The following is a 26,123-nucleotide window of genomic DNA, read 5'->3' on the forward strand; positions in this document are numbered from 1 at the left end:
TCCCGAGGAAGATATACATGACCCCAATTTGAGTCCAATACTGCTCCAATGAAAGAGATAACTTGAGTGGGAGCCAAAGTCGACTTCTCCCCGTTGAGACAAAGGCCCAGAGCTTCCAGTAGATTCAGAACGACTGAGAGACTCCTTTGAAGGCCCTGTGAGAAGAGAGTCATCTAAATAGGGGTAGATTTTGATGCCCTTGAGACAGACATGCACACATACTACAGCCATGCATTTCGTGAACACCCTTGGAGTGGTCACTAGTCCAAAGGGTAGGACACGAAACTAGAAAATGTCAGATCCAATCGTGAAACACAGGTATTTTTGATACGTCTCTTCGATGCCAATGTGGAAATAAGCGTCTTTGAGATAGACTGCCGCAAACCAGACACCTTTTCGCAGGAGAGGGAGGATAGCTTCCAGCACAGTCATTCTGAATCTCTTGGGTGTGATAAACTCGTTCAAAGGTCTTAGATCTAAAACTGGGTGCAGACCTCCATCCCTCTTGGGAACTGTAAAATATCAGGAGAAGAAACTCCTGTCCTTCTGAGCGAGACAGGCATGTCAAATGGTGCAACTCTGTCTCAAGATGTAGTGGTTCCAACGGTGGGGTCAGTCAGACAATTCCCGCAGGAGGCAGGATCTTGTACCCTCAGGCAGACAATTGCTAGCACCCAAGAGTCCGATGTTATTGCATGCCATGCTGGGAGAAAGAAAGATGGTCTCCAAAAATCAGGGTAGTCGGAGATGGGGTGATACTCAGTAGCTCCAAGTCACAGACGCCATTTGGAAGAGGTGTCAGTCTTTGCCCAGGATTGACAGAATTTAGAGGACATACACTGTTTTCTCTGTTGCTGCTGCTGTGGTTCGTACCGAGGGGTATGATCCACAGTCTTCCTCTGAAAATATGGGTGGTGTCTAAACCAATATCTTGATCTGTAAGACTGTTGTTGTGGTTGTCCTATGCCCATCTTTGCTGTTGACCTCGTTTTTTGAACTGAATCCATTTGGTCATCTGTTTTAGAATTCAATAGACCATCACCATCAAAAGATAAGTCTTCAATCCTAGACTGGGCCTCTGGTGTTAGTCCAGCCGAGTGGAGCCATGCATGATGTTGTAAAGCTATAGAGCCTACCATGGATTTCACACTACAGTCAGCCCGATGATGAGTGGCATTAATTTGCTGACGGGAAAGCTTAACGGCTTCCGCTTGAAACATTTCGTCCAACTCTCTCTGGTAGTCCGGAAGGTAAATATACAAAGAATCCATCTTTTCCCACAAAAACAACTGATACCGCGACATCATTGCCTGAGAGTTCGCAACACGAACTGCTAAGGCTGCAGAAGAGTCTACATCCCACCAGATCTAGTCTGTGTCCCTCCTTATCCACTGGAGAAGCATGAGATTTCTGGGACGACCTTGAGCAATTTGACTATTACTGAATTCGGATGAGGATGAGAGAATAGAAAAGTGGCATCTTTTTCTTGCACCTTATACATCAACTCCAGACACTTCAAGGTGGGTGCCACCAAAGACAGAGTGTTCCAAGTCTGTTTCACAGTATGGAGGAGAGTGGGAACAAAAGGAATTGCCACTGGAACCGACATTTCCATATATACGGTATCAAACACCAGGTCTTATATGTGCTCTGTGAGTTGCTGCACATCTGTAAAACCTGCTCTGAAAAATGACCCATATCCTCTGAGGGGGAAGCTCTGTCTCGAGTACCCATTAGTCTGGCAATGAAATAGATGGAGGCACAGAGGAATAGGGCAAGGAATCTGATTGATAATCTTCCCCGGGGCCTCTGGGAGATCCCTGTGGCTTGTTGTCCTTACCTGCTCACCTTGCTGTTGCACAGGAGGAGATGGCAAAGAACAATCAGGAGGCGCCTGATCCACACAGCCTCGGGGCTTATCCAAAGAGGACGAGTGTGGAGGAACTGGAGGCAGCAGTAAAAAACCATTGTGATCTGGTGGACCTGAAAGTGTAGCTGAAGGGGCAGTTCTGCACCAAGAAGTCGCTCCTCAGTACTTGGGTCGATTGTAGTACAGATTGTAATCTTGACGCAGTTGCCACTCGTCACATTGGTAAGATCTCAGAGGTGGCATGGACCAAGTAGAGAGTCAATCCCAATCATGACTTCGATCAGAATATTTCTCTTCCTGGTACCATAATGGTGATCGGTATCAAGGGACAGATTCCCTGGGAATGGCAGACACTTGAGGCTTTCCATACCAAGGTGACTATGGTTCTTTATCTCGGATGCTTGTCGACGTAGAGCTCGAGCGTCGATCCCAAGGAGTGGAATTGTCTCAATGTCGAACAGGAGAAATATCCCTGATCTCGCCTTCTGAGGCCGTAGACAGTGGCTCCAACGGGGCCACAGCTGTTGGTACCAATGATAGCCTCAGAATCGGTGAATTCAGAAGAGCGGGAGGAGGAGGGATGTCTGACTCCGAAACTCTCAGTGGAGTCTTTTTAAGCTCCTTCCTCTTCTTTTTCTGGGGTACAACCTCCGACACAGGCTTAGAGCATTTAGACTTCTTTGCAATCTTTTGGGCCACAGAAAAGGCCGACCAACAACCCAGTGTTGGAGGGTCTGTTCTCCCCACCTCCAATGATGATCAAGGGGGTGAAACGGTGGCAGACTGCAGCATGTCACTCCGTTCAGGGGTACCTGGTTGAGGTTGAGACTTTTGGGTATCCACTGCTTCTAATGCTCTTTTCCACAGAATCACCTTTAATCTATCTGAGCGATTTTTCTGAGCTTGTTTTGAGAAGGATTGACAATGATGGCACATCTCTACAACCTGAGATTCCCTGAGGCAAAGGAGGCACAACGAGTGTCCATCAGATGGGGAAAGTTTACTACCACTGCGGACGCATTTTCGAAAAGGGGCCTTTAATGCCATAAGCTAAAAAATAGAAAGAACAACTATACTAACCACTTTTTTTTTTTTTAAGGTAACAAGAAGAAACACGAAAAAGAAACCTCAGCACTAACTCCACGAAAAAATTTCCAGGCAACGTTCCCGAAGAGGCAACCATGACAGTGGTCAAAAAGGAAGAGAGGAGATAGGCGGGAACCCACTCAGACATGCGTGGTCGGATGGTAGGGCAGGGTTCCTGCCAAAAACATTCCTCAGCTATAGAAGTTTCCCAAATAGAGGTTCTGTGCAGGCACAGAGCCCATATGTGTGATGCACAGGGACCACGAAGAAGAACTGGCCACAGTTCTTAATTACATCAAGGCTAGACAATTATTAACATGCTCTACATGGGGCTGACCTTGAAGAGCTTTCAGAAACTTCAGGAGGTGCACAATGTTGCTGCAAGACAGCTGAAAGGAACAAGTTGTAGGGAGCATGTCTTGCTGCTCCAATATCAGCTTCACTGGCTGTTTGTTCACTTTTGGGCGCATCAAAAAGTGCTGATTATGAGCTTTAAATGGTTTAGGGCATGGATACCTTAGGACCATCTCTTCTTCATGATCCTGCCCATCCCCTGCAATCAGCTGGAGAGGCCCTTTCATGTACTCTACCAGTGCCCAAGGTGCAGCTGGTGGGAACGAGGGAAAGGACTTTCTTTGTGGCAACAAGCCAAGTATAAATATGGTATTTATATTTTACCAACTACAGTTCTACCTTTCCCAGCAATCACAACAATAGAAATCACTGCAATTTGATCTTTTATTGTCTGGTTTATGCAAACTTTCCCCACATGATCATGGATAAACACACATGGTGGAGAATGTGGTCACAGCTGTTCATGTTTTCAGGAAACTGCCAGTACGAACCACCCCATAAAGGTCTCTATACATTTCCATATATGGGAAGAATATAACAGTTTTCAATAGATGCCCATTGTCACAAAACATTTTATGAGATGAGAAAGATGCATATCTCCTTATTAAATGATGAAATGCTTACCTATGTGGGCAGCCTTGACAGATCTTCTGATCAGCGAAGGATCCTCCCAAAACTTTACTCAACATTGCTGGGTGACCCAAGGCTTTTAAAGCTTCATCTAGACTATCCACCAAGGAATTAAAAAATTCTAAAGCATCATGCTGTTCACGCAGATTTACGGGTTCACCCCAGAGTCTAGAATGAAAAAGATTCACTCAGAATAAAACCAGACAGATTTTCTAATAGCCAAATGATAAATGGCATGAATGGGAAAAAAACCAAGGAGTTTATATCACCATTAGATTTTTTTCCTGTAAGTGTACCTGCATGTTATAATTATGTAGCAATCAATAGTTTGGTTGCTTGGAAGTGGATTGCAACATCCATCCCCCCAATTTGTCACCCCATTTCCAGGTGACAAAATCAGGGTAGCCATTTTGGGGCCATGATTAAACTCCAAAATGGTTCTGGAGGGGAGGGGACTTACATTTGTGGTGGGCAAGGGAGGGGGCGTCTTACGGTTTCTCTCTCTCTCTCTCATATATATACCTTTAAGCCACAGCTTCAGAAGTGCAGCAGTAGCAGCTCTACCCACACCACCATCCATCATTCTTCTCAGAGTGCCTCAGGAAAAGATGTTAGTGTGTCTATATTACTGGATGCTAGTATTTTTTCCAGAGGTGCTCTGGGATGAAAGAATGGTATGAACAGAATTTCACTGCTGCGGTTACCAAAGTACCCCACTATAAATGAGGGTACATGAACCCAAGGCTTGCCCCTTCACCCTGCCACATCCACATCCTTTCTATGCCATCGACCATGGTATCCTTCTGGATAGGTTGTCTGCGTTGGGAGTTGGAGGCACTGCACTGCAGTGGTTCCACTCCTACTTGGATGGACGATTCCAGAAGGTGGTGCTGGGGGATTACTGCTCTGTGCCATGGCAATTGTGCCATGGGGTTCCACAGGGCTCTATTTCATCTCCCATGCTGTTTAACATCTACATGAAACTGCTGGGGGAGGTTATCTGGAGGTGTGAGCTGACGTGCCATCAATATGCAGATGACACCCAGCTCTACCTCTCTTTCTCATCAAAACCAGGTGAGGCAGTGGCTGTTCTGAATCAGTGTCTGGGCATGGTAATGCACTGTATGAGGGTCAATAAACTGAAACTCAATCCAGACAACATGGAGGTACTGTTAGTGGGTGGTTCGTCTGCCCAGCTAGGTGATATTCAATCTGTTCTGGGGGGGGGATGCACCTCCCAAAAGGATCACGTTCGTAGTTTGGGCGTGCTCTTGGACCCAGAACTGTCACTTGAGGCACAGGTGAACTCAGTGGCATGGAGCACTTTTTATCAGCTTAGGCCAACTACGCCCTTATCTGGACAGAGATAGCCTACCTACAGTTATCCACGCTCTGATAACTTCTTGTCTGGATTACTGCAATGCATTATACGTGGGATTGCCTTTGAAAACGGTCCGGAAACTTCAGCTGGTCCAAAATAGGGTAGCAAGATTGTTAACAGGGACTGGCCAACGAGCTCATATTATGCCAGTACTTTTCCAGCTTGCACTGGCTGCCAGTCCATTTCTGGGCTCAATTCAAAGTGCTGGTATTAACATTCAGAGCCCTTAACAGCTTGGGGCCAGGTTATCTGAAGGATCGCCTCCTCCCATATGTGCCTGCCCGGACCTTATGATCATCCTCAGCGGCCTTTCTCCATGAGCCCCTGCCAAAGGAAGTGAGGCGGGTGGCTACTAGGAGGAGGGCCTTTTCTGCTGTGGCACCCCGGCTGCAGAATGAGCTCCCTAGGGAGGTTCGCCTGGCACCCACACTGTATTCCTTCTGGCGCCAGGTGAAGACCTTTTTATTTTTCCAGGCATTTTAGCTTTCTAGACTTTTAGGTTTGCTGTTTTAAATCTGTATTTTAAATCTCTGCATTGCTGCTAGGTTTTATTCTGGTTTTATTGTTATATTGTGGTTTTAATGTTTTTATATTTTAATGTTTTTATATTTTATATTGTTTTACTTTGCGCTTTTTGGTTTTAATTTTTGTGAACTGCCCAGAGAGCTTTGGCTATTGGGCAGTATAGAAATGATATAAATAAACAAATCCTACAGTGTAGGTCTTGTCTGAATTGGCCCAATATCTTCATCTAAACACAGGGATACATTTTGTTCTTTGGGTTTCTTTACCTTGCTTTCTGCATCGTTAAAAGGGTACATATTAAGCTCTATCAGTTTGGGGGCATATATTAAATTACCTTGCATTTCATTAAAAGTATACTGCTTCTTTTGTAAAACTTCATGTAAATACTGTTCATCTTAAATCAATTTTCCACTTACCTGAACTGCTTCCAAAATCCTCTTGGTACATAGTACTGTAACCTAGAAGCTGCTAAGTGCCCAAAGATGACCTGCAGATGTCTTAATACGCCTATGTTGTATTCTTTCCTGTCTTCTGTTTTACTTAAAGTTGGTTTATCTTCATACTGATGTGGATAGCCAAACACTTCATCTCGCGGGTCAACATTGCTCTTTAAAATATTTTTTAAAACACCAATGTAATATAGATTATATGCATAAAGAAAAAAAAGCAAAACAAACAAGTAAATAAACAGAAATGAACAGAGACTTTGCACCGGTTCACTTGAAACGGCCAGCTCATCGAAGGTTGTTTAACCCATGATGAGCCGTGGTGTGTGCAGCTGCCATTTTGAATATGTAACCCCCAATTGAGGCAATCAGGGTTGTGGTGTGTCATGTGAACCTGGCCATAGTGGGTTATTCGAGATTTAAACAACCTTCGCATAACCCTACTACTAATCGAGGATTATGCTTGTTTCTCATTTGGGACAAGTTGGCAGAGCTCCCTTATGCAAACTCTGCAGACCTGCCCTGTTCCAGAAATGAGCATTTTCACTCATTTCCGATTGCCCCTCCCGCTTGTGGATGGGAATTGGTGGGGTATAAGGGAACCGGCAGAGGAGTAAGTGCCCCACTGGATTCTACCCCAGGATCTCTGGCTTGTTGCTCTCCTAATGTCAGAGTTATAAGCCAGCATTTGTTCTTGGCTTATGACTCTGGCTTGAGCACCATTTTTGGCAGGATATATATTTAATAAATACATGCATTAATAGGAGAGCAACAAGCCAGAGATCCAGGTTTGGACATAATGCTAAACAAACCATAGATAGAGGCTTCCTGGTTTATTTAGCCACTCCCACTGGCAAGAGGAACCTAGCATGATTATTCAAGCAGCATGCACCAGCACATTCGATCATTCACAATAAGGCAAAGTTCTTTTGAACTCCATCTTATCATGGATAGTTATGTGTGAACGATCTCAATGACATGACTCACTGTTTGTCATCACAACAGCAAAGACGTGAGCCTCACACTCACACATTCTCACTTCCTTTTCCGCCTTCCTTCATGCATGTGGTGAAATTAGAAGCTTCCCTTCTAGTTTGCAATGAACAGTTAATGTTTCACATGAACTATTATTTTATACAAAGTTTTGGCCCCAAACCATGATCAAACAGTAGTTTCAGGTTCCTGGCTTGAAAGAAAACTATGATTTGCCACAAACTAGATGTGAAAGCTTCTAATCTCCTCCCTTGATGCATAAAGGGAAAAGAGGAGGAGGAATCACAACTCACACCCCTCAGTCTCATAACAAACTACAGCTTGAATTGAGCCAATGTTCCCCAAACTGTGGTTGGGATCACATTCCTCCTCCCTCTCAAATTCCCCCTCCCTTCCCTTTGCCCTCTGATTAGCTTTATGTCTGCACTGAGAATGTTAGCCACAGTTAGCTTTAAACCACAGTTTGAACCTATGGTTCTAGGGTTTAACTCAAGAAAGTAGTTGCTTGATGAAAAAAAATCAGAAAGTTTGTAGCTATTATTCAAGATTTACCAATAAAAAAGCTGATTGCTAAATAACATTTAATGTTAAATGTATAAAGAGCAGATAGATGACTTAAAGAGAAATAAGCAAACAGGAACTTTAAGCAGGGGAGAATGACACACACTGATACTATTTGTAAAAACCAGAATACAAATTTTAAAGTTCTCTAATTTAACACAAAAGAATACCATTTCAAAATTAACTGCTAAATACTGGTAAAAACTAAAATTAAAGTATAGGGTTAAATCCAAGTATGCTAGCAGAACTCCACTAGCACAGTGGGACTTTCTCCCTCTCTCCTCCCCACTGTAGCCCTCTGTGCTGCCTGAAAATTTGCTTCACTCGTGTCCCAGCCCTCCAGAACAGATTTGGAAGATGCACAGGGGGCTGCAGGGAGGAGGGGGAATAACACCCCCCCCAGCTCCACTGCAAAAGCAGTTCTGTCAGTGGAATGATACCACTGGAATCAACCCATAGAATATTCAGAAGCTGAGGTCTCATGCTGCTTTTTCTTGTTCGGTTGAACACATACCAACACACTGTTATAATTAGATATATACAGCTATGGAAAATACATGTATGGATAATACATTAAAATGTGGCAAAAAAATAAAGTTACCTCATTGTCTTGCTTCTCATCTCCAGACATATCGTCATCTACATCACTACCTGTGCCCTCAATTGCAAGGATTCCATTCCTGATGGAAGGAATCATGTACAGTTGCTGAATGACAGAATTCATGTAACAAGTGGCACCAGCATTTTTTAGCCCTACAAATCCCTTTGGTGGTCGTGGTCCAACAGGTGGAAGATATTCCCATTCAGTTAGTGCTTCACAAGCTAGGAGAGATTAAATGTGTTAGAAAATTAACTCAACTTCCAAACATGGTATAAGTTTATGAACTGCCATTAGGCTAAACAACATTGCTTAATTCCCTGGTCCTAAACAAATTTATTTCAAACTCAGTCAAACTCAACCAGAAATTATTTGCATGTGTATGCTTATGATCATAGCCCCTAACATTCAAAAAAGCAGATTTCATATTTTCATATAATCAAAATAAAGCCTACAATGACAAGATGCTGAAAACCAAATAGCAAGTTTCCCCCTTAAAATATGTAACCATTGCACTTATTTGAAGATCACTTGGACTCTTGCTAGATTTGTAAATGATTTTACTTGTTTGCTTAAACTGGGCCTGTAAGGACATGGGGCAGGATCCAAAAGGCTGTGCTTTGAGCTCCCTCATGCCCACGGGAGCTCTCCTCCTTGCCCTGAAGTTTGAGAGCTTCCCCTTCCTAATGCACTCTCTCATGTGTCCCAAGAAAGCCATTTCAGACCACTGAGAGCCTCTGAAGTAGTCTCTGATATAGAACAAGGAATTGAGGTTAGAATGGAAATCCTAATAATACCTGTGCCTATACAGGAAGAACTTGGATGTGCATGCTGGAATCCCAACCACAGATTTATTCTCTATGCACTCCCCTTAGGAATTATAGTTAATATATCTAGCAGTCACCTCAAATAGGAGACAGCATATTTTTGGAATAGCAACGTACATTTTTAACATTTTCCCAAAGAAATTGTGAAAAATAAGAAATTCTTTAATTGCTACTAATATATACAAAGCATTAACATATTTGCATAATTTATATTACACAGAATATAAAATCTATGAAATAGTACATACTAGTTATCGCGGTGCCTATGTAATACATTTCAGTCAAAGTATCTACTATTTGTTTGAGGTTCCGAACGCAGCCCACCGCTAGTGCTACTAGCAACTCAAATCCAGCATTAATGGTAGCTGGGGAACTACAGACTGGTATCGCCTGCTCAGCGGGCAATTCTCCATTCCTCATGTACTGTAAGTAAACATTAGAGGCTGGAAAGATGAAATCATCTATTAGCTCCTGAAAAACAAGGAAAAAAATCCAGTTATTAATTTAGGTATTACCCAGGCCAAAAGCATTATGTAACACCACAAAATGTCTTAGATTTTTACAGCATGACAGGAGAGGAACTGATTACGAAGCAGGAAAGCCTTAAAACATTCCGTATCCCCACCCTGTGAGACTAAACATGTAATGGATGATTTTATTTATTATTTATTTAGAATATTTCTAGGCTGTCTTTCAGGGCAGGAACAAGCACTGAGGTGAGGCAGACAGAAAAGGACTTGCTAGCTCAGCTCACCAACAGTGAAAGTGCCTTCTATGAAAAGTTTGGGGGCAGAGATATGCCAAAACCGGCACCCAACTCTTCACCTTTCATCCCTTCACTGAAGCAGCTGCTGTTATCATGCCCTTTCTCTTGCTGCCCACATCTAGACAAGATAGCACTGATTGCAGCCACGTGGACAGAGCGATTCCAGGGTGAGGAAGAGACCTGTCACCATCTTCTCAAAGCAAGGAAAGGACCCATTTGCCCTCAGTTTGCATGTACCCAGTTTGTACTCCAATTCCTTTCTGATTATTTTTCCTTTGGTTTTTGTAAAATAAGATTATTCTTATCTCGCAAGATTATGAACAATAATTTTACAACAGACTGAATTATGTGCATTTCTACATAAATCCCTTTTCTGCTATCCTAAAAAATAAAATCAATCAATATGTAAATAAAGTATGTATGTTTGTTTACAAGTTTCTCTTCACCATGCTAATGGCTTCATGATGATTTTAGGGTTTTCTGTATAGTAATTACTTACTTTAATGAGATTAGCACCTCCTTTTTCACAACCAATATGGTATTTTTTTTCAGGAGTTTGGAATGCCAATAATTCCTTTGTTACTCCAAGGTGACCTTCTAAGATGGTCTCTTCTACACCCGTTTCTCCTGTTCTTTTCACTTCATCCTAACAAAGAAGAACATGCAGTCACATGAGTCCTAGGAATTACTTTCCAATGAAAATACCTGCTTTTATTACTAAATACTGCTATAATTTATAAAAAATATTGTCCTGCCTTTCTGTCCTAGAGACTGGAACTCCCAAGGCAGTGAACAAGTACAACTTAAAACAGAACCTAATCAACAAAGTTAATAAAACAAAAACTTACCCTAATCCTTTTAAGCCAGTCAATTTCATTATTAAGCAGAACTTCAGCATTGGGCACATTAATATTACTATTGTAAGCATAATTAAGAAGATGTCTTAACAGAGTAAAGTAATCCCCTGAATGCTTTGCACGCTCTCGTGCAGTACTCTGTAAGAGAAAGAGATTATGAGCCATTCTGAAAAGGTATTTGCATTAATAGCCACAAAACAAAGTATTTCTTAGAGAATCCAGAAAGATTTTATGTGAAGTAGTGGGAGATTTAAAGAAACTAACAGCTCTGTATTAAACCAAGGGATTGTATCTAGAGGAATGTTAGCGCAAACTCCCCTTCTGCCCCTCAAATTTTGGGCATGCTCCAACTGCCACTGCTACCACCCCCACCCCCAGATCCCAGGTCTTTCCTAATGGTCCCTTAACCCTCAGAAGATGTTTCTTGAGGTGCAGGGGGCAAGAATGTCCTCTTGCCTGTGTGACCTTCTACTTGGATAACTTTTGGATGCAAGCAACCAAATGGCTCCAATTCAAAGCATCTTGCATGTTCTCATGTGTATACTGTTTTGTTGCCTGGATCTCAATGCTGGCAACAGCTCCATGTAACTGGAATTAACCCTGCATTAGAGTCAATTGGTGAAATTCTTGTGTGCAAAACAAACCCCCACAAACAAAGCCCCACATATTAGGGCTGGGGAACCTGTGGCCTTACAGACGTTGTTTAACTCTACTCCCCTAACCCCTCACCATTGGTCAGGCTGGCTAGGGCAGTCTGACCAACAATATCTGGAATCAACAATTCACCAGCCCTGTACACCATCAGTTGGACAAATCACTGAACTGCAACTCAGTATTGTTTACATTTTAAAACAGTCAGCAAGGGACAATGCTAAGGGATTCTGGAATTCTAGGAAGCCCTACGTCTTAATTGTGTAAATAAGCACTAAACTAGTAATTAGCAGACTTAGTTCTACTAATATTGTGTTTAAAAATGTGTAGCCACTTCAAAAATAATCCACCAATCAACAGTAATTTTAGGATTTCTGGCATTTTAGTCAGGTACTTGAGAAATAGCTTCACTTACAGTAACTGAGAAAGACCAAATATGGAACACTTAACTCTCTCAGGAAAGGCATATATGTGAAGCCTGAACTACACCACAGCTCTGAAAATGTATCTCCCCCACCTCCCACAAGGAAATATATTCATCTGGTTTTCAGTGTTAGCATTTTGCTTTCTATTTTATAGTATACCTCAACTTACAGATACTGAACACACTGAAAAACATGACCATGCTGCACACCCAAACCTGTTTCAATTAAGTTTTTGTACGAGAAGCAATTTCATATAAGAAAAGCATCAAAAAGCTGCACTGTGAGAAGTTACACCCAAAGTTTCATAGCACATGAACACAGCAAACGAGAGGTGCATAACTTCCATATGTGACAATGTAAATGTATTTTCCACACTATTTCTTGCACGGAGGTGCTATACATTTGAAGGTTCATTATGTCAGGTGCAGCTCCCAGAAGGTAAAGAAATTTAAATATATAATGCAAGAAAATCTGCCATATCTTAATCTGTACATCACAAATATTTATCTGTCAGCTATTAGCACTTAGCTATTGGAAAAACAATGTATAAGTATTTCACTAATAATTGAAATAAAATATCTGTATCAGGAATTTCTTACAGACATTACTATAAGCACAAGCATGCATTTTTAAAATGCCTTACCCCTAATACAGTAAATAGTAGAGTAATAAAGAAAAGAAGAGGTCTCTGTCCCATACAACATCTGGTAGCCATTAAGAAGAACTGCTCCTGTGCCATCTGACGAACAGTTCTGAAAATTTTAACCAGAAATATTTCTATTAATAGTTTGTGAGCAAAATAAATCTTAAATGCATACTAGATAAAGTTTTAGTCACTCTATCCAGAGTTTTGAAGATTCTATCATCTGTATGTATCTTAAAAATTGCAGAAGCTACTTTTAATTAAGTAGCCTATGGCAAAACCTTCATTGTCGTTACTCTTTCATTGGTTCCTGTTTTCAGGAAGAACCCAACTGCAGGAAAAGAGTTCACATACAAACTTTCTAGATATATGTTTCCTTAGTCAGAGTCCCCAACCTTTTTGGGACAGTGGACACATTTGGAATTTTGAGAGAGCATCATGTCTGCTCTCACAAAATTGCTGTCACAGGGGAGCTTGGTGACTGGTGACGATCTGGGGAAAAGTAACAAGGAGAGGCAGACCACCCACGGTTCCAGCCAGCTGATACTGTGGCTGGCCTTCCATGGGTACCAAGTCCACTACACCACTTGGTTCTGGCAATGGGTGCACCAACCCCCCAAACTGGTACCTGTTAGTACAATCCTGGAGGGATCTCTGAGGGGGATTCCATTCTTGAGATTGAGTAGCTATCCCCACCAGGGGAAGGAGAGCTTTACATTTGGCGGGAGGAGAACTGCACAGTGACGTTTCTGTATCATGTCCTGCTGATAAGGCAGGAGGAGCCACTGTAATGGGCAAGAATGAAAATGAGCCCATGGAAGGACTTGGATGCAGGGAATCATGACGCCTAGTTGGTGGGTTAAGGGCATAAGATCAGCTAACTTTTGCCCGTGTACGGATTTGATCTCATATTGGAGCTTTTTTATGTCTTCTGGGAGCAGAGAAATCAGGCTCTTTTCCGTGTTTATCTCTGCCCCTACATGGATGACCATTTCGAATGGTTGAAGGTGACTCTTCCTGGTGTTTATCAGGAAGCCATGGCTATCTACAGAGGAAAGGGTGGTAGAGAAGTCTTTCTTCACTTTAGGAAGGGGGGAGGGAGCCCCGAGTAGAATATCATCAATAGGCATAAAAATGTATTCTTTGAAGGTGCAGGAAGGCAATATAGCTTCATGATACACTTGAGGCAGATACAAGGCTGAATGGAAGGGCGTGGTACTGGAAGTGGCTGTGACTGTATGCAAACTTGAGGTATCTCCTGTGCAGGGGGGGCTGTTGGCTCATGGAGATAAGCCTCCATGAGATCTACAGAGGCCAAGAATTCATTGTTGCGGAGAGTCTCTTGTATGGACTTGGGGGAGGGCGTCCATTTTGAAAATGTAGTACACCACAATTTGATGCACTTTAAGTCCAGAATGCCCTCCAGTCCCCTCCCTTCTTCAGGTCCATAAAGAATATCAAATAGAATATAGAAAGGAAGAGCTTCAAGAGTAATTACTGTTCTGGGCAAAGGCAGGGAAGGAAACTGGAGGCAGAGCTGGAAGACCAGGACTTCCTTCAACTATCACCAATCATGTGATCCTTGCCTTCCTGGGTGGCAAGAGAAGATAACCCAACCATGGATATTCCTCCCACCAATCAGAGAATGTATCTGATGATTCAAGATAGAAAAGAAATCACAGCCCAGCAGTTGTACTTTGCTGTACAGTAGTTGCTGCATGTGTGGGGCATCTAGTCACTTGCAACCAGCACACAGATACACTTCTGGAGTGAAGTCAGCAAAACTGAAAAGACTTAAAATCACTTACTTGCTGTGACAATGCAACAGCAAGTCAATGATAAATGTCTGCCATGCTTTTTCTTTACTAAGTGCATCCAATGCTGTTGGAATCAAGGCAAAACAAAGGGTCATTGCTTCAAGTGCTTCACAGCAAACTTGTTCATCTTCTGCATCTGGTTCATTTCCTGCATTTGTCTGTAAAATCAAACAGAAATAAGTAGCATTAATATATATATATGAGAAGAGGAACTAATGGTTTTCTTCACTGTTCCCTTCAAATACAAACTAGTACTGGGAATACACATGCTATTTACTGGAACCCGAAAGTCACAAACATGAAGGTCTGTTTAAAATCTACAACTAAAACTAGGATTAAGAATTGAAGAGGGCTGATAAACTGTATGGTGTAACTATAATCAAACCACTTCAAAATGATACTTGGATTCTCACACAACACTGAAATCACATAGAAGGGGTTAGGTGGTGGTAAAATTTTCACAAGGCAGGGGCAGGAGAATATGCAACGCCTTGGCTTGCTGCTGACTCCTAAATCCGAGTTCAGTTGTAGGTCAAAGCTAGACCTTTTAGAGTTTACAGGGTTTTAAATGAAATGTTTGGATTTGGGTAGTTTATTCTATTCAATAACTTTCCAGAGGACAATCTTCTCTCCACAACCACAGAACTGAACTGATTAATAATCTCTGACATTCAGAAGAGGATTTACAGCAGCAACTGCCCATTTCTTATACCATTGCATTAAGAACAGCAGAACACAGATTCAGGCACCAACACCTACCCCCAGTGCAGCCATGTTTCTTGCTCACATAGTGATCGCATTTTTAAAAAACTTTTGTTGAACATCACTGATCATACTTTAAAGAAACTACTTAAGAAATTTACATGAAGGTTAAGTGTAATTCACCTATTTTCTGAGTAAACCACCATAATGTACACATAATATGTGAGATGAGAGAAACTCCTATTTTTATTTAGTAATTCTTCTACATACAAACTTTTATGAAGCAACTGGCAGAGGGGCTTGTTAGTTGGAAATAGCAGAATTGCTTTAACCTGCCAGTTTCTAAGGAAATCCCATGATGTCCAAGTGTATGGAGGTCAGGCGAGCTGCCCAAAGGCAGGTGAACACAGTTTCTATGCACATTTGCATACAGTTTCTACCAGGGTGGATTGATTTAAATCAACAAGAGAAAACCCTGATTTAAATCACCTATTTGAATCAAGTTTGACACTGATAGTTCTTCACTTATTTCTTAAACAATGGGGCAAATCTCATCATTAGAACATGTTAATTTGCAACTAATACAGCATTTTACAACATCAAGGAGCCCCAGATAGGATCTCTCTCACATGTAGAAGCCATGGTAGTTTTTCTGTGGCAAAATAGTGGAGGAATATAGAAAGCGGAAGTTGTGTCTGTACTATAATGTCTTTTAATTTCCTTTTTATTTCAAATTCACTCCATTGTCCTATACCATTCTGCCTCTGACTGTCCTTTCCAAATTGCCTCTGTCCAAATAATTTCTTTATCTTGCTTGGCCCAGCTCCATCACCACATAAGCACAGAACAATCTTATCCAGCCTGTCTTTCTGCACATGTGACTTTAGTCAGGGAAACACAGGAAGCTGCCTTACACTGGGCCAGTTCACATCACGATAAGCCACTGTTTGTTAATTAACCCATGGGGTTCCAGAACACATGCCAGCCATCATTTTGAATATTCAAGCTGCACCAGGGGAGATGCCACAGCTTGTCGTGTCATTGAACCCAGGCTTATTTGGGTTATTTGAGGGTTAAACAACGCTCGCATAACCCTGTAACAACCCATGGGTTATCTGAGGGTTGTTCAACCCTCAAATATCCCATGACCCCCAGGTTTGCATGACACGACAAGCTGTGAGGCGCTTCCACTGCAACTTGCATATTCAAAATGGTGGCCGGTGCACATCTTAGAGCCCCATGGATTAATTAACCCACAGCGGCTTACCATGATGTGTGAAGCAAGTCACTGAGTCAGACCCCGGTCCATATCACCCAGTATTGTCAACACTGATTGGGAAAAGCTCTGCAGAGTTTCAGGCAGGACTCTTTCCTAGCCTTACGTGAAGATGCCAGGGACTGAACCTAGGACTTTCTGCATGAAAAACATGTCCTCTGCTACTGAGCTATGGCAAAGCCTAGAACTCTTAAAAAGCAAGAGCTGGTAGTTAGGCTGCATACCGTCATTTTTTTGAGAGAGAAAGCCTGAAATGAATGCCTATCTTTGATTGGTAGGTAACTCAAAGTGTATGAGTGGTAGAGCCATGACTTCATTTATATGAGACTGTGTAGGTTTAGCATGTTTATGATTAGATTTAACTGTAACTAAGTTTTTTTTTTTAAATGGGAGAGAAATTTAGTATTTTTGAAATCTGATTTAAAAATTAAAAATATTTTTTTTAAATATTATAGATTTTAATCCACCCTGGTTTCTGTTTAATTCAAGGAAGTGAAGAATTAAGCAATTGCTACCTTCAGTGGTCAGCACAATAGCCTTACACACAGAAATATGAGTTTGCAAAGGGCACTGAGATTGCAACTAAGTAAGTTATGCTTGGATAAGGTAACACTGAAGTATTTTCTTAATAAAGTTAGAAGATATAACAGCATTATCTCTGCAAACTAGCATAGTAACTATACTAAGAATACGACTGAGAAAGCTGTAACACGAAAACTATTTAAATTGTAATTGTTTACCATTTACAAACAGGCCACTTCAAGCCCAAATTTCTTAGTATGGTCCTTCCTATCGAAGACTAGTTTGCAAGAAAATGTTCCTTAAGATTTCTTACCTTCTCATAAATTTTACTAATGTCCTCATTTGAGCTGAATACCAGCTGTACTGATCCACATCCTGAAGCCCAAACTATTTTTTGTACTGCTCTAATAACACAAATATCAGGAATATACTTTGAAGCCTAAAAACAGAAACACAGTATCAAATATAATAATTAGTCTATAAGTCCCACTTCAGAAATTACGATGTAAACATGTAGCACAAAATACAAGCTACTCATATTTTTGAATTCCCTACAGCTATAAATCCCCCACAACCATGAATCCATCCATTGGCAGTCTACGTTTTTGCACTGGAGGCTGAAGCTAGTAAGAAGCTGCCTTATACCAGGTCAGACTATTTGTCCACTTAGCCCAGTACCACCTACTTTGGCAGCTGCTCTCCAGCGACTCAAGCTGAGATCTTTCCCATTACATGTTACCTGAGCTTTTCTAAAAAATTGCACATGCCAGGGATTGAGACTGAGATCTTCTGAATACAAAGTATGTGCTCTACCATTTGAAATTTGGCCTCTCGCAAAGCTACAACCTCCCAGATCCTCCTGGCCCAGGGATTTAAACCAGGGACCACAAGACTAGTAAGCATAAAGGACATACATGACTGCATGCCACCAGAAACAGTCTCAAATGGAACACAACACACAGGCCCATGCATGTTTTCTTATTTTAAAAACAACAACCCAAAAGCAGTCCCAGGAGGAGGCTGTGAGTTTAGGCCAAGAGAAGTGGGGTGGGGGGTGGCTTTCTACCCATAAGGAAAGAAAATATGCGTGCTTGTGGGGAGCCACTTTTCTACTCCTAACCACAATGAGAAAAAGTCCTTTTAGCTGAAAAATGGCCAGAGTAGAAAAAGTTAAGTAGCCCCTTCCTCCTTTGCTGTTCCTCCACTTAAACTTGCAGCCTCCTTAAGCTGCGTTAAAAAGCTTGGGAAAAGATGCACACAACTGTTAACATCTAGTTTGGATCTCATAGGAAGTGACTGACCCTGAACGTTCACATTCTACAGCCCTCACAATAAAATTATTTTGGACTGACCAGAAATTACTCAGCTGTCTATCACTGCTAAGGAAAAGCAGGCAGGCGTCTTAGAGAGGAGGAAGCCAGTTGATGGATGTAAAAATACAATCCAAGTAAATTTTCAAACTTGGATTAAGTTTAGCCTGAGAATTAATTTTAACACTTTAGGAAAATAGGGCAAATTATTAAGAAACACAGGATGTTTATCAGCACAATAGGTAACGCCTCTCAAGTTGGAGACAGGTTTCCATTAAGGATATATATGAAGCTAAGGACAGTACTTCTCTCTTACTTCTCAATCATCACCTTAAACCTAGCTACTGAACCACTGTTGCATGGAACAGGGACTGGCAGAAGATTTTCAGAAAAAGTGAAGACCATACTAACCTCATCAGATATTTGCTGTGCAAGACGTATTGCTACATTTCTTAACATACACTCTGAGGTTGGGTTGGGAATGTTCTGTAGAGCAGTTTGTAACACCACTGCCTGGTCATGAGTTGCTTGGTTGATCTGGAATGATTTATTTTCAGTATTTTAAAGGAAGAACACATTGGTACAAATTAACATGCTGGAAAAATATATTTCCACCATATTCTTGCAAACAGAACTGAAAAATGTTATTGCTGAAGTCTGCATCCTCTACTATCCTAACAAGTCAAGGTTTAGAACCAGAGGGCAGTATCCAAATGGACACTAGCACTAAAGTAAATTATCTTGCACTAACATAAGGGACCTCTAGCATAACACCAATAGCATTAGATGGCACAACAAAATTCCTCAGAAAATTCATTGCACCAGCTAATGCTATTAGCATTGCACTAGGTGCAACATAATTTACATTAGCACTAGTATCTGATTCGATACTGCCCTTAATCTCCCAGGAATGAGATTTCAACCCCAATAGGCAAGCTTTATATAAGCTCTAGTATTTACTTTGGCCCTCAATGAACTTCAAGGATCATGTCCAGTAGCTATGTTGCAATCACGAAGAACATCTCCATCTGGCCTAGCCATTAGCAGTGTCATCAATATGCGGATGACACGCAGCTCTACCTCTCATTCAAATCTTCACCAAGGTTGGCCGTAGAATCCCTGTCCAAATGTCTGGAGACGGTGAGTGGCTGGATGGGGAGGAATAAGCTGAAGCTGAACCCTGACAAGACCGAGGTACTTTTGGTGGGAGACAAGAGGAGGCTAGGGGATGTTGACCTGGTACTGAATGGGGTACGGCTACCCTTGAAAGACCAGGTCTGCAGCCTGGGGGTCATTTTGGACTCCCAGCTGTCCATGGAGGCTCAGGTGTCAGCTGTGAGCTGGACAGCGCTGTATCAACTCCATCTGATACAGCGGCTGCGCCCCTTCTTTCACGACCATCTGCTCCCATCGGTAGTACATGCCCTGGTCTCCTCTCGTTTAGACTGCTGTAATGCGCTCTATGTGGGGTTACCCCTGAAGACGGTTCGGAAGCTGCAGCTGGTATAGAACGCGGCGGCTCGCCTGATTAAAGGCAGCCGCCGGCAAGATCACATCACTCCAGTGCTGAAGGAGTTGCGCTGGTTACCAGTTGTTTTCTGGGCCAAATTCAAGGTGTTGGTTTTGACCTTTAAAACCCTATATGGTTCCGGCCCAGCCTATCTTAAGGAGTACCTCCAGCAGCACCAGACAGGCCGCTTAACAAGATCAGCCTCGGATGGCCTTCTGTCTGTCCCATCAGCCAGGACAGCTAGACTGGTGGGGACGAGGGAGAGGGCCTTTTCTGTGGTGGCCCCCACTCTGTGGAACTCCCTCCCTAGGGAACTCCATCATGCCCCCTCTTTAATGAGCTTCCGTCATGCATTAAAAACGTGGTTGTTCAGGCAGGCATTTGGGGTGGGTTAGGGTATTTTAGGAAATGTTTTTATTGTAGAATTTTATTGTTTTAAACTGTTTTTATTGTATGTTGTACATCACCCAGAGTGGCTGGGTGACCAGCCAGATGGGCGATTAATAAATTTAATAATAAATAAATAATAAATAAATTACAAAAATAACTGGAGCACTAGCCTTCAAGAGAGAACCTCCAAAACAGGCTAAGGTTTATGGATCTCTAACCACTGTGGGCAGCATTTTTCCTTGCCAACGTTTTCCACAATCTTTTTATTTTGGATCTACTGCATGCCCTGGTAACTTCATTTGCCGATTACACCATCATATTTGTTTTCTGGACTATCTTGGCAACTGTCTTTCCATCAGTCCACAACTTTTCCCCTAAGCTATATGAATCTTCACATCTCACCTATGCTGCTCTATATGCACTTATCTACTCTCCTCTTGCTGCCACCTTACAAGCTGGTATTCTTAGATCAGCTTTCCCTAATCTGGTACCCTCCAAATGTTTTGGACTACAACTACCATCAACCCTAGCTAGCTATTATGGAAGTTGTAGCCCCAAACATCAGTTTGGGGAAGGGCGCCTTAGATCATGGCTGATGGCTGTGCTAAGCAATTTTGTATCCATTTAAAGCTGCCCAAAAGGGTAAAATGTCCTTTGTTAATTACTATTTATATATAGTAAAGGACAACAATGTCTGAACTCAGGATAACAGCAGGCAGCATAGATGCTTAGTTTCAGAATTACAATATAAAAAAAACCCAACAAAGGGGTGGGGCGGGGGGAACTGAAGTACAAGATTTCCATGTGTTGGGTTGAGATGAGTATATTCAATTCAAACGCTAAGTGAAAAGTTAATGAAAACCGATTTCGTATATAATGCGAATAAACTAAGTACTACTAATTGTATATGATGTTGTACTATTAGGATCAGATCATAAACATTTGATACTTAACCAGCTCACAACAAAGGTATGCATATTTTAGAACACAAAATTAACATTACCGGTGACATTGGGCTTGTGCCCTCTACAACTGGTTGACAAGCTTCTGCCACAGCTCTCACATGGCCATAGCCAATTGCAGTTAGCAGTAGTTTTGCTATTTTTAGAGCATTTAGGTAGGCACCCCTTCTTGTTTCCATATCTGCATTTGGCAGGAAGTTATTTCTAGTCAGCATACTCAGCACAAGAGGCAAGCCACCGCTTTTTAAGAAGTTGTACTGGAAGTCAGTGGCATCTTCTCCCAGAGGTAAATTGGCAGGCATTAACAAGGCATAAACTACCTGGAAGTAAAGAACAAGAACAAGGATAAGAACGATAATTCAATACATACACTTTTTAAACTAAGTGCACTGGACTGCAGGATGTGGGAATGGTTTTTACATAATTCTCTTCATCAAATGCTGTGCTGACAGTATTTATCCAGAACTATCTTGCTCAGAACACAGTGCTATGGAAAGTGCTGTATTTAGTAACTTAATGTGATCCCTAAATTCAGTGTAGGAAATATTACTAGAAGGAAGTTTTCAAATCTCAAAATATTAACAATGAGATATTACAAACCTCTGTAAGATACAGCACTTGTGAGGCAGAAGGACCGAAGAAAAGAGAATCAAGGGATGGACTAAGGCTGCTGTCACCAAGTTTTGCATGGTCTAAACAAATAGCTCTTAGTTTCTCTACAGTAGTGTTATCTGAAATAAAAGCACAGTGTCAAAATGTTTCTTCCTATAAAGAATATAGATTTCTGAAGCATACCTTTGGAAACTGAAATATACTGAAATTGTACCAAATACAGATTATTTTCAACTATCATCAGTGCAGACAAATGAATTATACTGCTGAAGATTTTGGTCTTTTTCTTTAAAGATCAAATTATGCTTAAGCCCCAAAATAGATGCTACAGGCTGGAGAGATGGTAAACACCAAAATTTTTCTAAGAATTTCCTAAAGCAGTTTATGAGCTTTCTACAGCAGAAATAACAGTAATATGCATATTTCTGTTTTTAAAAACTCAGGTTAAATTTTGAAGAATGGGAGGTTAACAAGTTCTGTGGAGCTATCTTCAGAGGGGACAACTCCGAAAAATTCTGCTGCATGTGTGCACATTCCTCTGGATAGCAGCTATACCTTTTCATTAATGTTTACATACGATAATAAAATGAAAATAAAGTTTTACCTGGTGGCATTAATTTCATAAGGATGCGTGCACCATCTCTAAGAGGTGGCATATTTAGGCTACTGCCTAAGTCCGCAACTTGCCAAAGAAATGAGATGTATCTAGGATGCAGTGACATGATCTAAAATAAGAATAAAAACTTGTCATGAGATACCCCCTCCTAACATCTGATAGGAAATTTCAATGTTTGGTTAATACAATGGTTTTAATATGTGCGTCTTCTTTTACTTACCACTCCAGGTAAGCAACTTTCAACTTCTGGATTTGGACCATCACTATAGTGATTGCCATGGTTGCCAGGAGAACCAGTAGAGGAATCAGAAGAACTATCTGGGCTTGAAGGCATATTGGAACTTATCTGCGTAAGCTTGGCTGTAATTAGCTAGGGGATAAAGTAATAGGTGCAAATTGGTAAATTGTGTAAAACTGTAAACTTCAATTACTGTTGTAAATTTGTGAGCTTCAAGAAATATATATGTCTGTATATATTAAACTGGTATACTCACAAAAATGCCACTATTACAAATTATATTTATGCTGTCATTTTCCTTTCCACAGGAAACCTTCAAAACTAGGACTGTTTATCAATATATAATGTTTAACAGTACTTACTGTTTTATCTTTGAGATTCAGCTGTCCAATTAATTTCCTATCATCTACAGGATCTACTAACTCGCCTCCAATAAACAATTCTACTTTTGTATGTGCACTGTTGGCTTTAATACGGTTGAGAATGCAACGTCTGACTGAACCAATCGTGTCATTTGTATGGGACCAAACATCCAAATCCTCCACTTGCCGACCTTGGTTAGGAAAACGAACTACCAGAGAGATGTGCTTACCACGAAAAGCTCTGAGAATACAGGAAAATATAATATTACAATAGTCCAGGATGTTTAAAAGAGTTTAATACTTCCAGAACAAATTAAATTATTAGACATTTTAAAGGATTATAAGCAGTCCTCTAACACAGATAAGGGAGCAGAAAACTTTCTTACCTGTGATTTCTCGTACTTATTTACCTGACTGAATGGGGATAAACTTTAAAAGGCTTTTTGTAGCATATAGTCTGTCTGTATAATAGCTTGCATACAAGATATCAAAAGTTTACCTTTTGTTTACATATATGCAGTAAAAAAAATAGAAGTATAACATTTCTGATTCTACTATACACAAGCTATGTTATTTGGAAGACTTCTACACAATTAGTAAAAGTTAAGCAGCGCAATTCTAAGCATGTTGAGAAGTATGGTTGGGATTACATCTTAAGTCTAACATTTCCACAAACCTTGACATTGGTAGAATTGTTCGCTCTTCGTGGTAATCACTGTCACATTCATTTATATACTCCCTTAAAACTGTCAACACTCGCACCATTCGTATCGCTTCTTGCCTTGCACAATTAATACTGTCTTTATCTCCATCCAAAACACACAAAGTATCATAGGATGCCTTCAAACGGTCAAAGCAGGATTGAATGAAGTCTTCATGGATTACTACCTAAAGAAATGCCCAGAGAAATCAGGGAGGCTGTATTATCTCAAATCAAAAACATTACAAGAAGAGACACAAAGTGAATCCCTCTTCATTCATTACTCATTTGGAGCACTCACAAGGGCAGGGCCACATCACAGGCCCTACCCTCACCATGCACCTGGGCTTGCCCAACCTCCCAATATTCCTGTACTGAGTGCAAGCATCTTAAATGAAGAGCCTACATGTGCGCAGCAGTAACATGTAGGCCTTCCATTCGCTCATGATCCCCAGTTTTGTAGAGAGCTTATGCATGAGCTCCTGTGGCTCTACTCAAAGTATGGATATAGGGTACCAACCCTGCTCCTCCCTCTGCCTGCGAGTGCTCTTCATGCAAGTAATATATGAAGGAAGCTCATCTTTTGCCATTTTAAAAGATAAAACTTCAAAATATCTTTTAAAAAATCCATTAGCAAGCCAGCCAGGTTTTGCAAAAGTAAAAGTACTGGTCCAAGTCCTAAGAACATTTATTATACTGGCCATATATTCTGAGAGTGCATCAACACTTTAGTTGGGAGAGCCACTGCTGATGCCAAGGCAGCAGGCCTTGACTATTCTGGACTCTGCCTGCAACAAAATTACACTCTAATCCTAGGCACAGTGAAAATTAAGGTTCACTGAAATCAGTAAGATTAATAAGTAAATATGCTTAGGATCAGGGTGGAAAGTTTTTTTGCATAAGTATGTTATAAACAAGATACAGATTGTAAAATAAACTTCAGAGGGTTAATGTCTCCTAGCACACCTCTGGGAGAAGATGCCAGAGGCGCTAGTATTTCTAAAAGCCTTCTGTGATCCAACAGAACAGGCATGAGTTATTGTTTGTTTGGTGAAAAAAACAACTAGTGACCTAAGAGACATTAGTGTTAGAAGAAATCTTATTTGAACAAACAGCTAAAGCAAAATTAAGTGTACTTATTTTTTCAATATAGTCCTCAAACAAAGGACTATATTTTTTCAATATAGTCCTCAAACAGAAGGAGGCTTTATTCTATGGAAATTTCAACTAAAAACATCACCTACTAAAAACAAGTTGAGTTCTTTTAGTATTTTTACCTGATTGACTTGTAATCTTGGACCAAGATTGGTATAGATTTCTTTTAGCAGATCTATTGCTCGACTGGCAATGTCATCACTTCCTTGAATTACAACCTAAAGCAGCAATATAAAGCATGAACTACTTTAAGGTGCAACCATGACAAAGTTATATTTCAATTCTATTGAAAATGGTCTATGGTACATCCTTCGTTTTGATTTGGCCACATGACAAAGTTTTAAATGAATTTGCTGAGGTTTTTTTAAAAAGTTGCTTTGAAAGAATATTCATTGTTTTTTTTTATTTTATTTATACATTCATGAGTCACCTTGTGGCCCAAATAGGACCTCCAAGGAGATTTACAGTTAAAACTTTAAACAATTTAAGTTGTTAAAAACATCACCAACAGCAGAATTAAGAACAGGAGAGAATCTTAAAAACAGTGTGGAGCTAAAACTTTTAAAATACTAAAAAGCCATATGTAAGAAATGTTTTAACAGCTTGCCTAAAATTGAACAAAGAAGGGACCAGCCTAACTTCCTTAGGGAGAGAGTTCCACAGGCAGGATGCTGCCACAGAGGAGGCCTTATCCCAGCAAACTAACATCTCTTGGTGGTGGGATATGCAGAAGGGCAACCAAAGAGGATCTTAAAACTATGGGCAGGTTCGTAAGGGAGGAGGTGGTCTTTCAGATATCCTGGCCTCAAACCATTTAGGGTTTTATAGATACGCAACAATAGCTTGAATTGTGCCTGGAAAGAGATTGGCAGCCAGTGCAATTGATATAAGAGTGGTGTAATATAATCAACAAAGCGTGTGCCAGAAAGCAATTTGGCCCCTTGCATTTTGCCCTAGCTGCAGTTTCTGAGCGCTCTTCAAGGTCAGCCCTATGTAGAGGGTGTTGCAATAATCTAAATGGGAAGTGATTAAAGTATAGATTACTGTGGCCAAATCTGCCCTCTGCAGGAAAAGTTACAACTGGCACACCACTCGAAGCTGGGCAAAGGTGCTCCTAGTCACAGCAGCTACCTGACCCTCTAAGAGCAACGCCAGGTCCAGAAGCACCCTCAAGCTATGAACCTGATCCTTCAGAGGATGTGCCACCCCATCCAGAACAGGCTGTACCTCCAATCCAAGATTAGCTTTCCTACTGACCAACGGTACCTCTGTCGTGCCTACATTGAGCCTCAGCTTGTTAACCTACATCCACTCCATCACTATGTTCAGGACTTCCAT

At 41.1% G+C, this 26,123-nt stretch overlaps 1 protein-coding gene across 5 annotated transcripts in view; it reads right to left on the reverse strand.

Annotated features, from left to right (window-relative positions):
- Positions 1-26,123, reverse strand: part of USP9X (ubiquitin specific peptidase 9 X-linked) — a 117,227-nt gene that overhangs the window by 39,619 nt on the left and 51,485 nt on the right. For 4 of the 5 annotated variants that reach the window (XR_014789131.1, XM_084843909.1, XM_084843910.1 and 1 more), the window contains 17 exons: positions 24,908-25,003; positions 23,607-23,818; positions 22,931-23,171; positions 22,551-22,700; positions 22,319-22,439; positions 21,703-21,833; positions 21,144-21,422; positions 18,652-18,777; positions 17,244-17,369; positions 14,422-14,588; positions 12,614-12,722; positions 10,886-11,032; positions 10,537-10,683; positions 9,520-9,742; positions 8,448-8,668; positions 6,263-6,453; positions 3,935-4,108 (listed from right to left, as the gene is read on the reverse strand). Coding sequence is in view for 4 of the 5 variants with exons in the window: in XM_084843909.1 (XP_084700035.1) it covers positions 3,935-4,108; positions 6,263-6,453; positions 8,448-8,668; positions 9,520-9,742; positions 10,537-10,683; positions 10,886-11,032; positions 12,614-12,722; positions 14,422-14,588; positions 17,244-17,369; positions 18,652-18,777; positions 21,144-21,422; positions 21,703-21,833; positions 22,319-22,439; positions 22,551-22,700; positions 22,931-23,171; positions 23,607-23,818; positions 24,908-25,003 (2,861 nt within the window). In the remaining variant the exon portion in view is untranslated. The remainder of the gene's footprint in view (positions 1-3,934; positions 4,109-6,262; positions 6,454-8,447; positions 8,669-9,519; positions 9,743-10,536; positions 10,684-10,885; positions 11,033-12,613; positions 12,723-14,421; positions 14,589-17,243; positions 17,370-18,651; positions 18,778-21,143; positions 21,423-21,702; positions 21,834-22,318; positions 22,440-22,550; positions 22,701-22,930; positions 23,172-23,606; positions 23,819-24,907; positions 25,004-26,123) is intronic. The other variant, XM_084843912.1, reaches the window with a different exon arrangement.

This window comes from Heloderma suspectum, chromosome 3 (genome assembly GCF_057233095.1).
Source record: "Heloderma suspectum isolate Gila_16-S chromosome 3, 16-S_ref, whole genome shotgun sequence".
NCBI lineage: Eukaryota > Metazoa > Chordata > Lepidosauria > Squamata > Helodermatidae > Heloderma > Heloderma suspectum.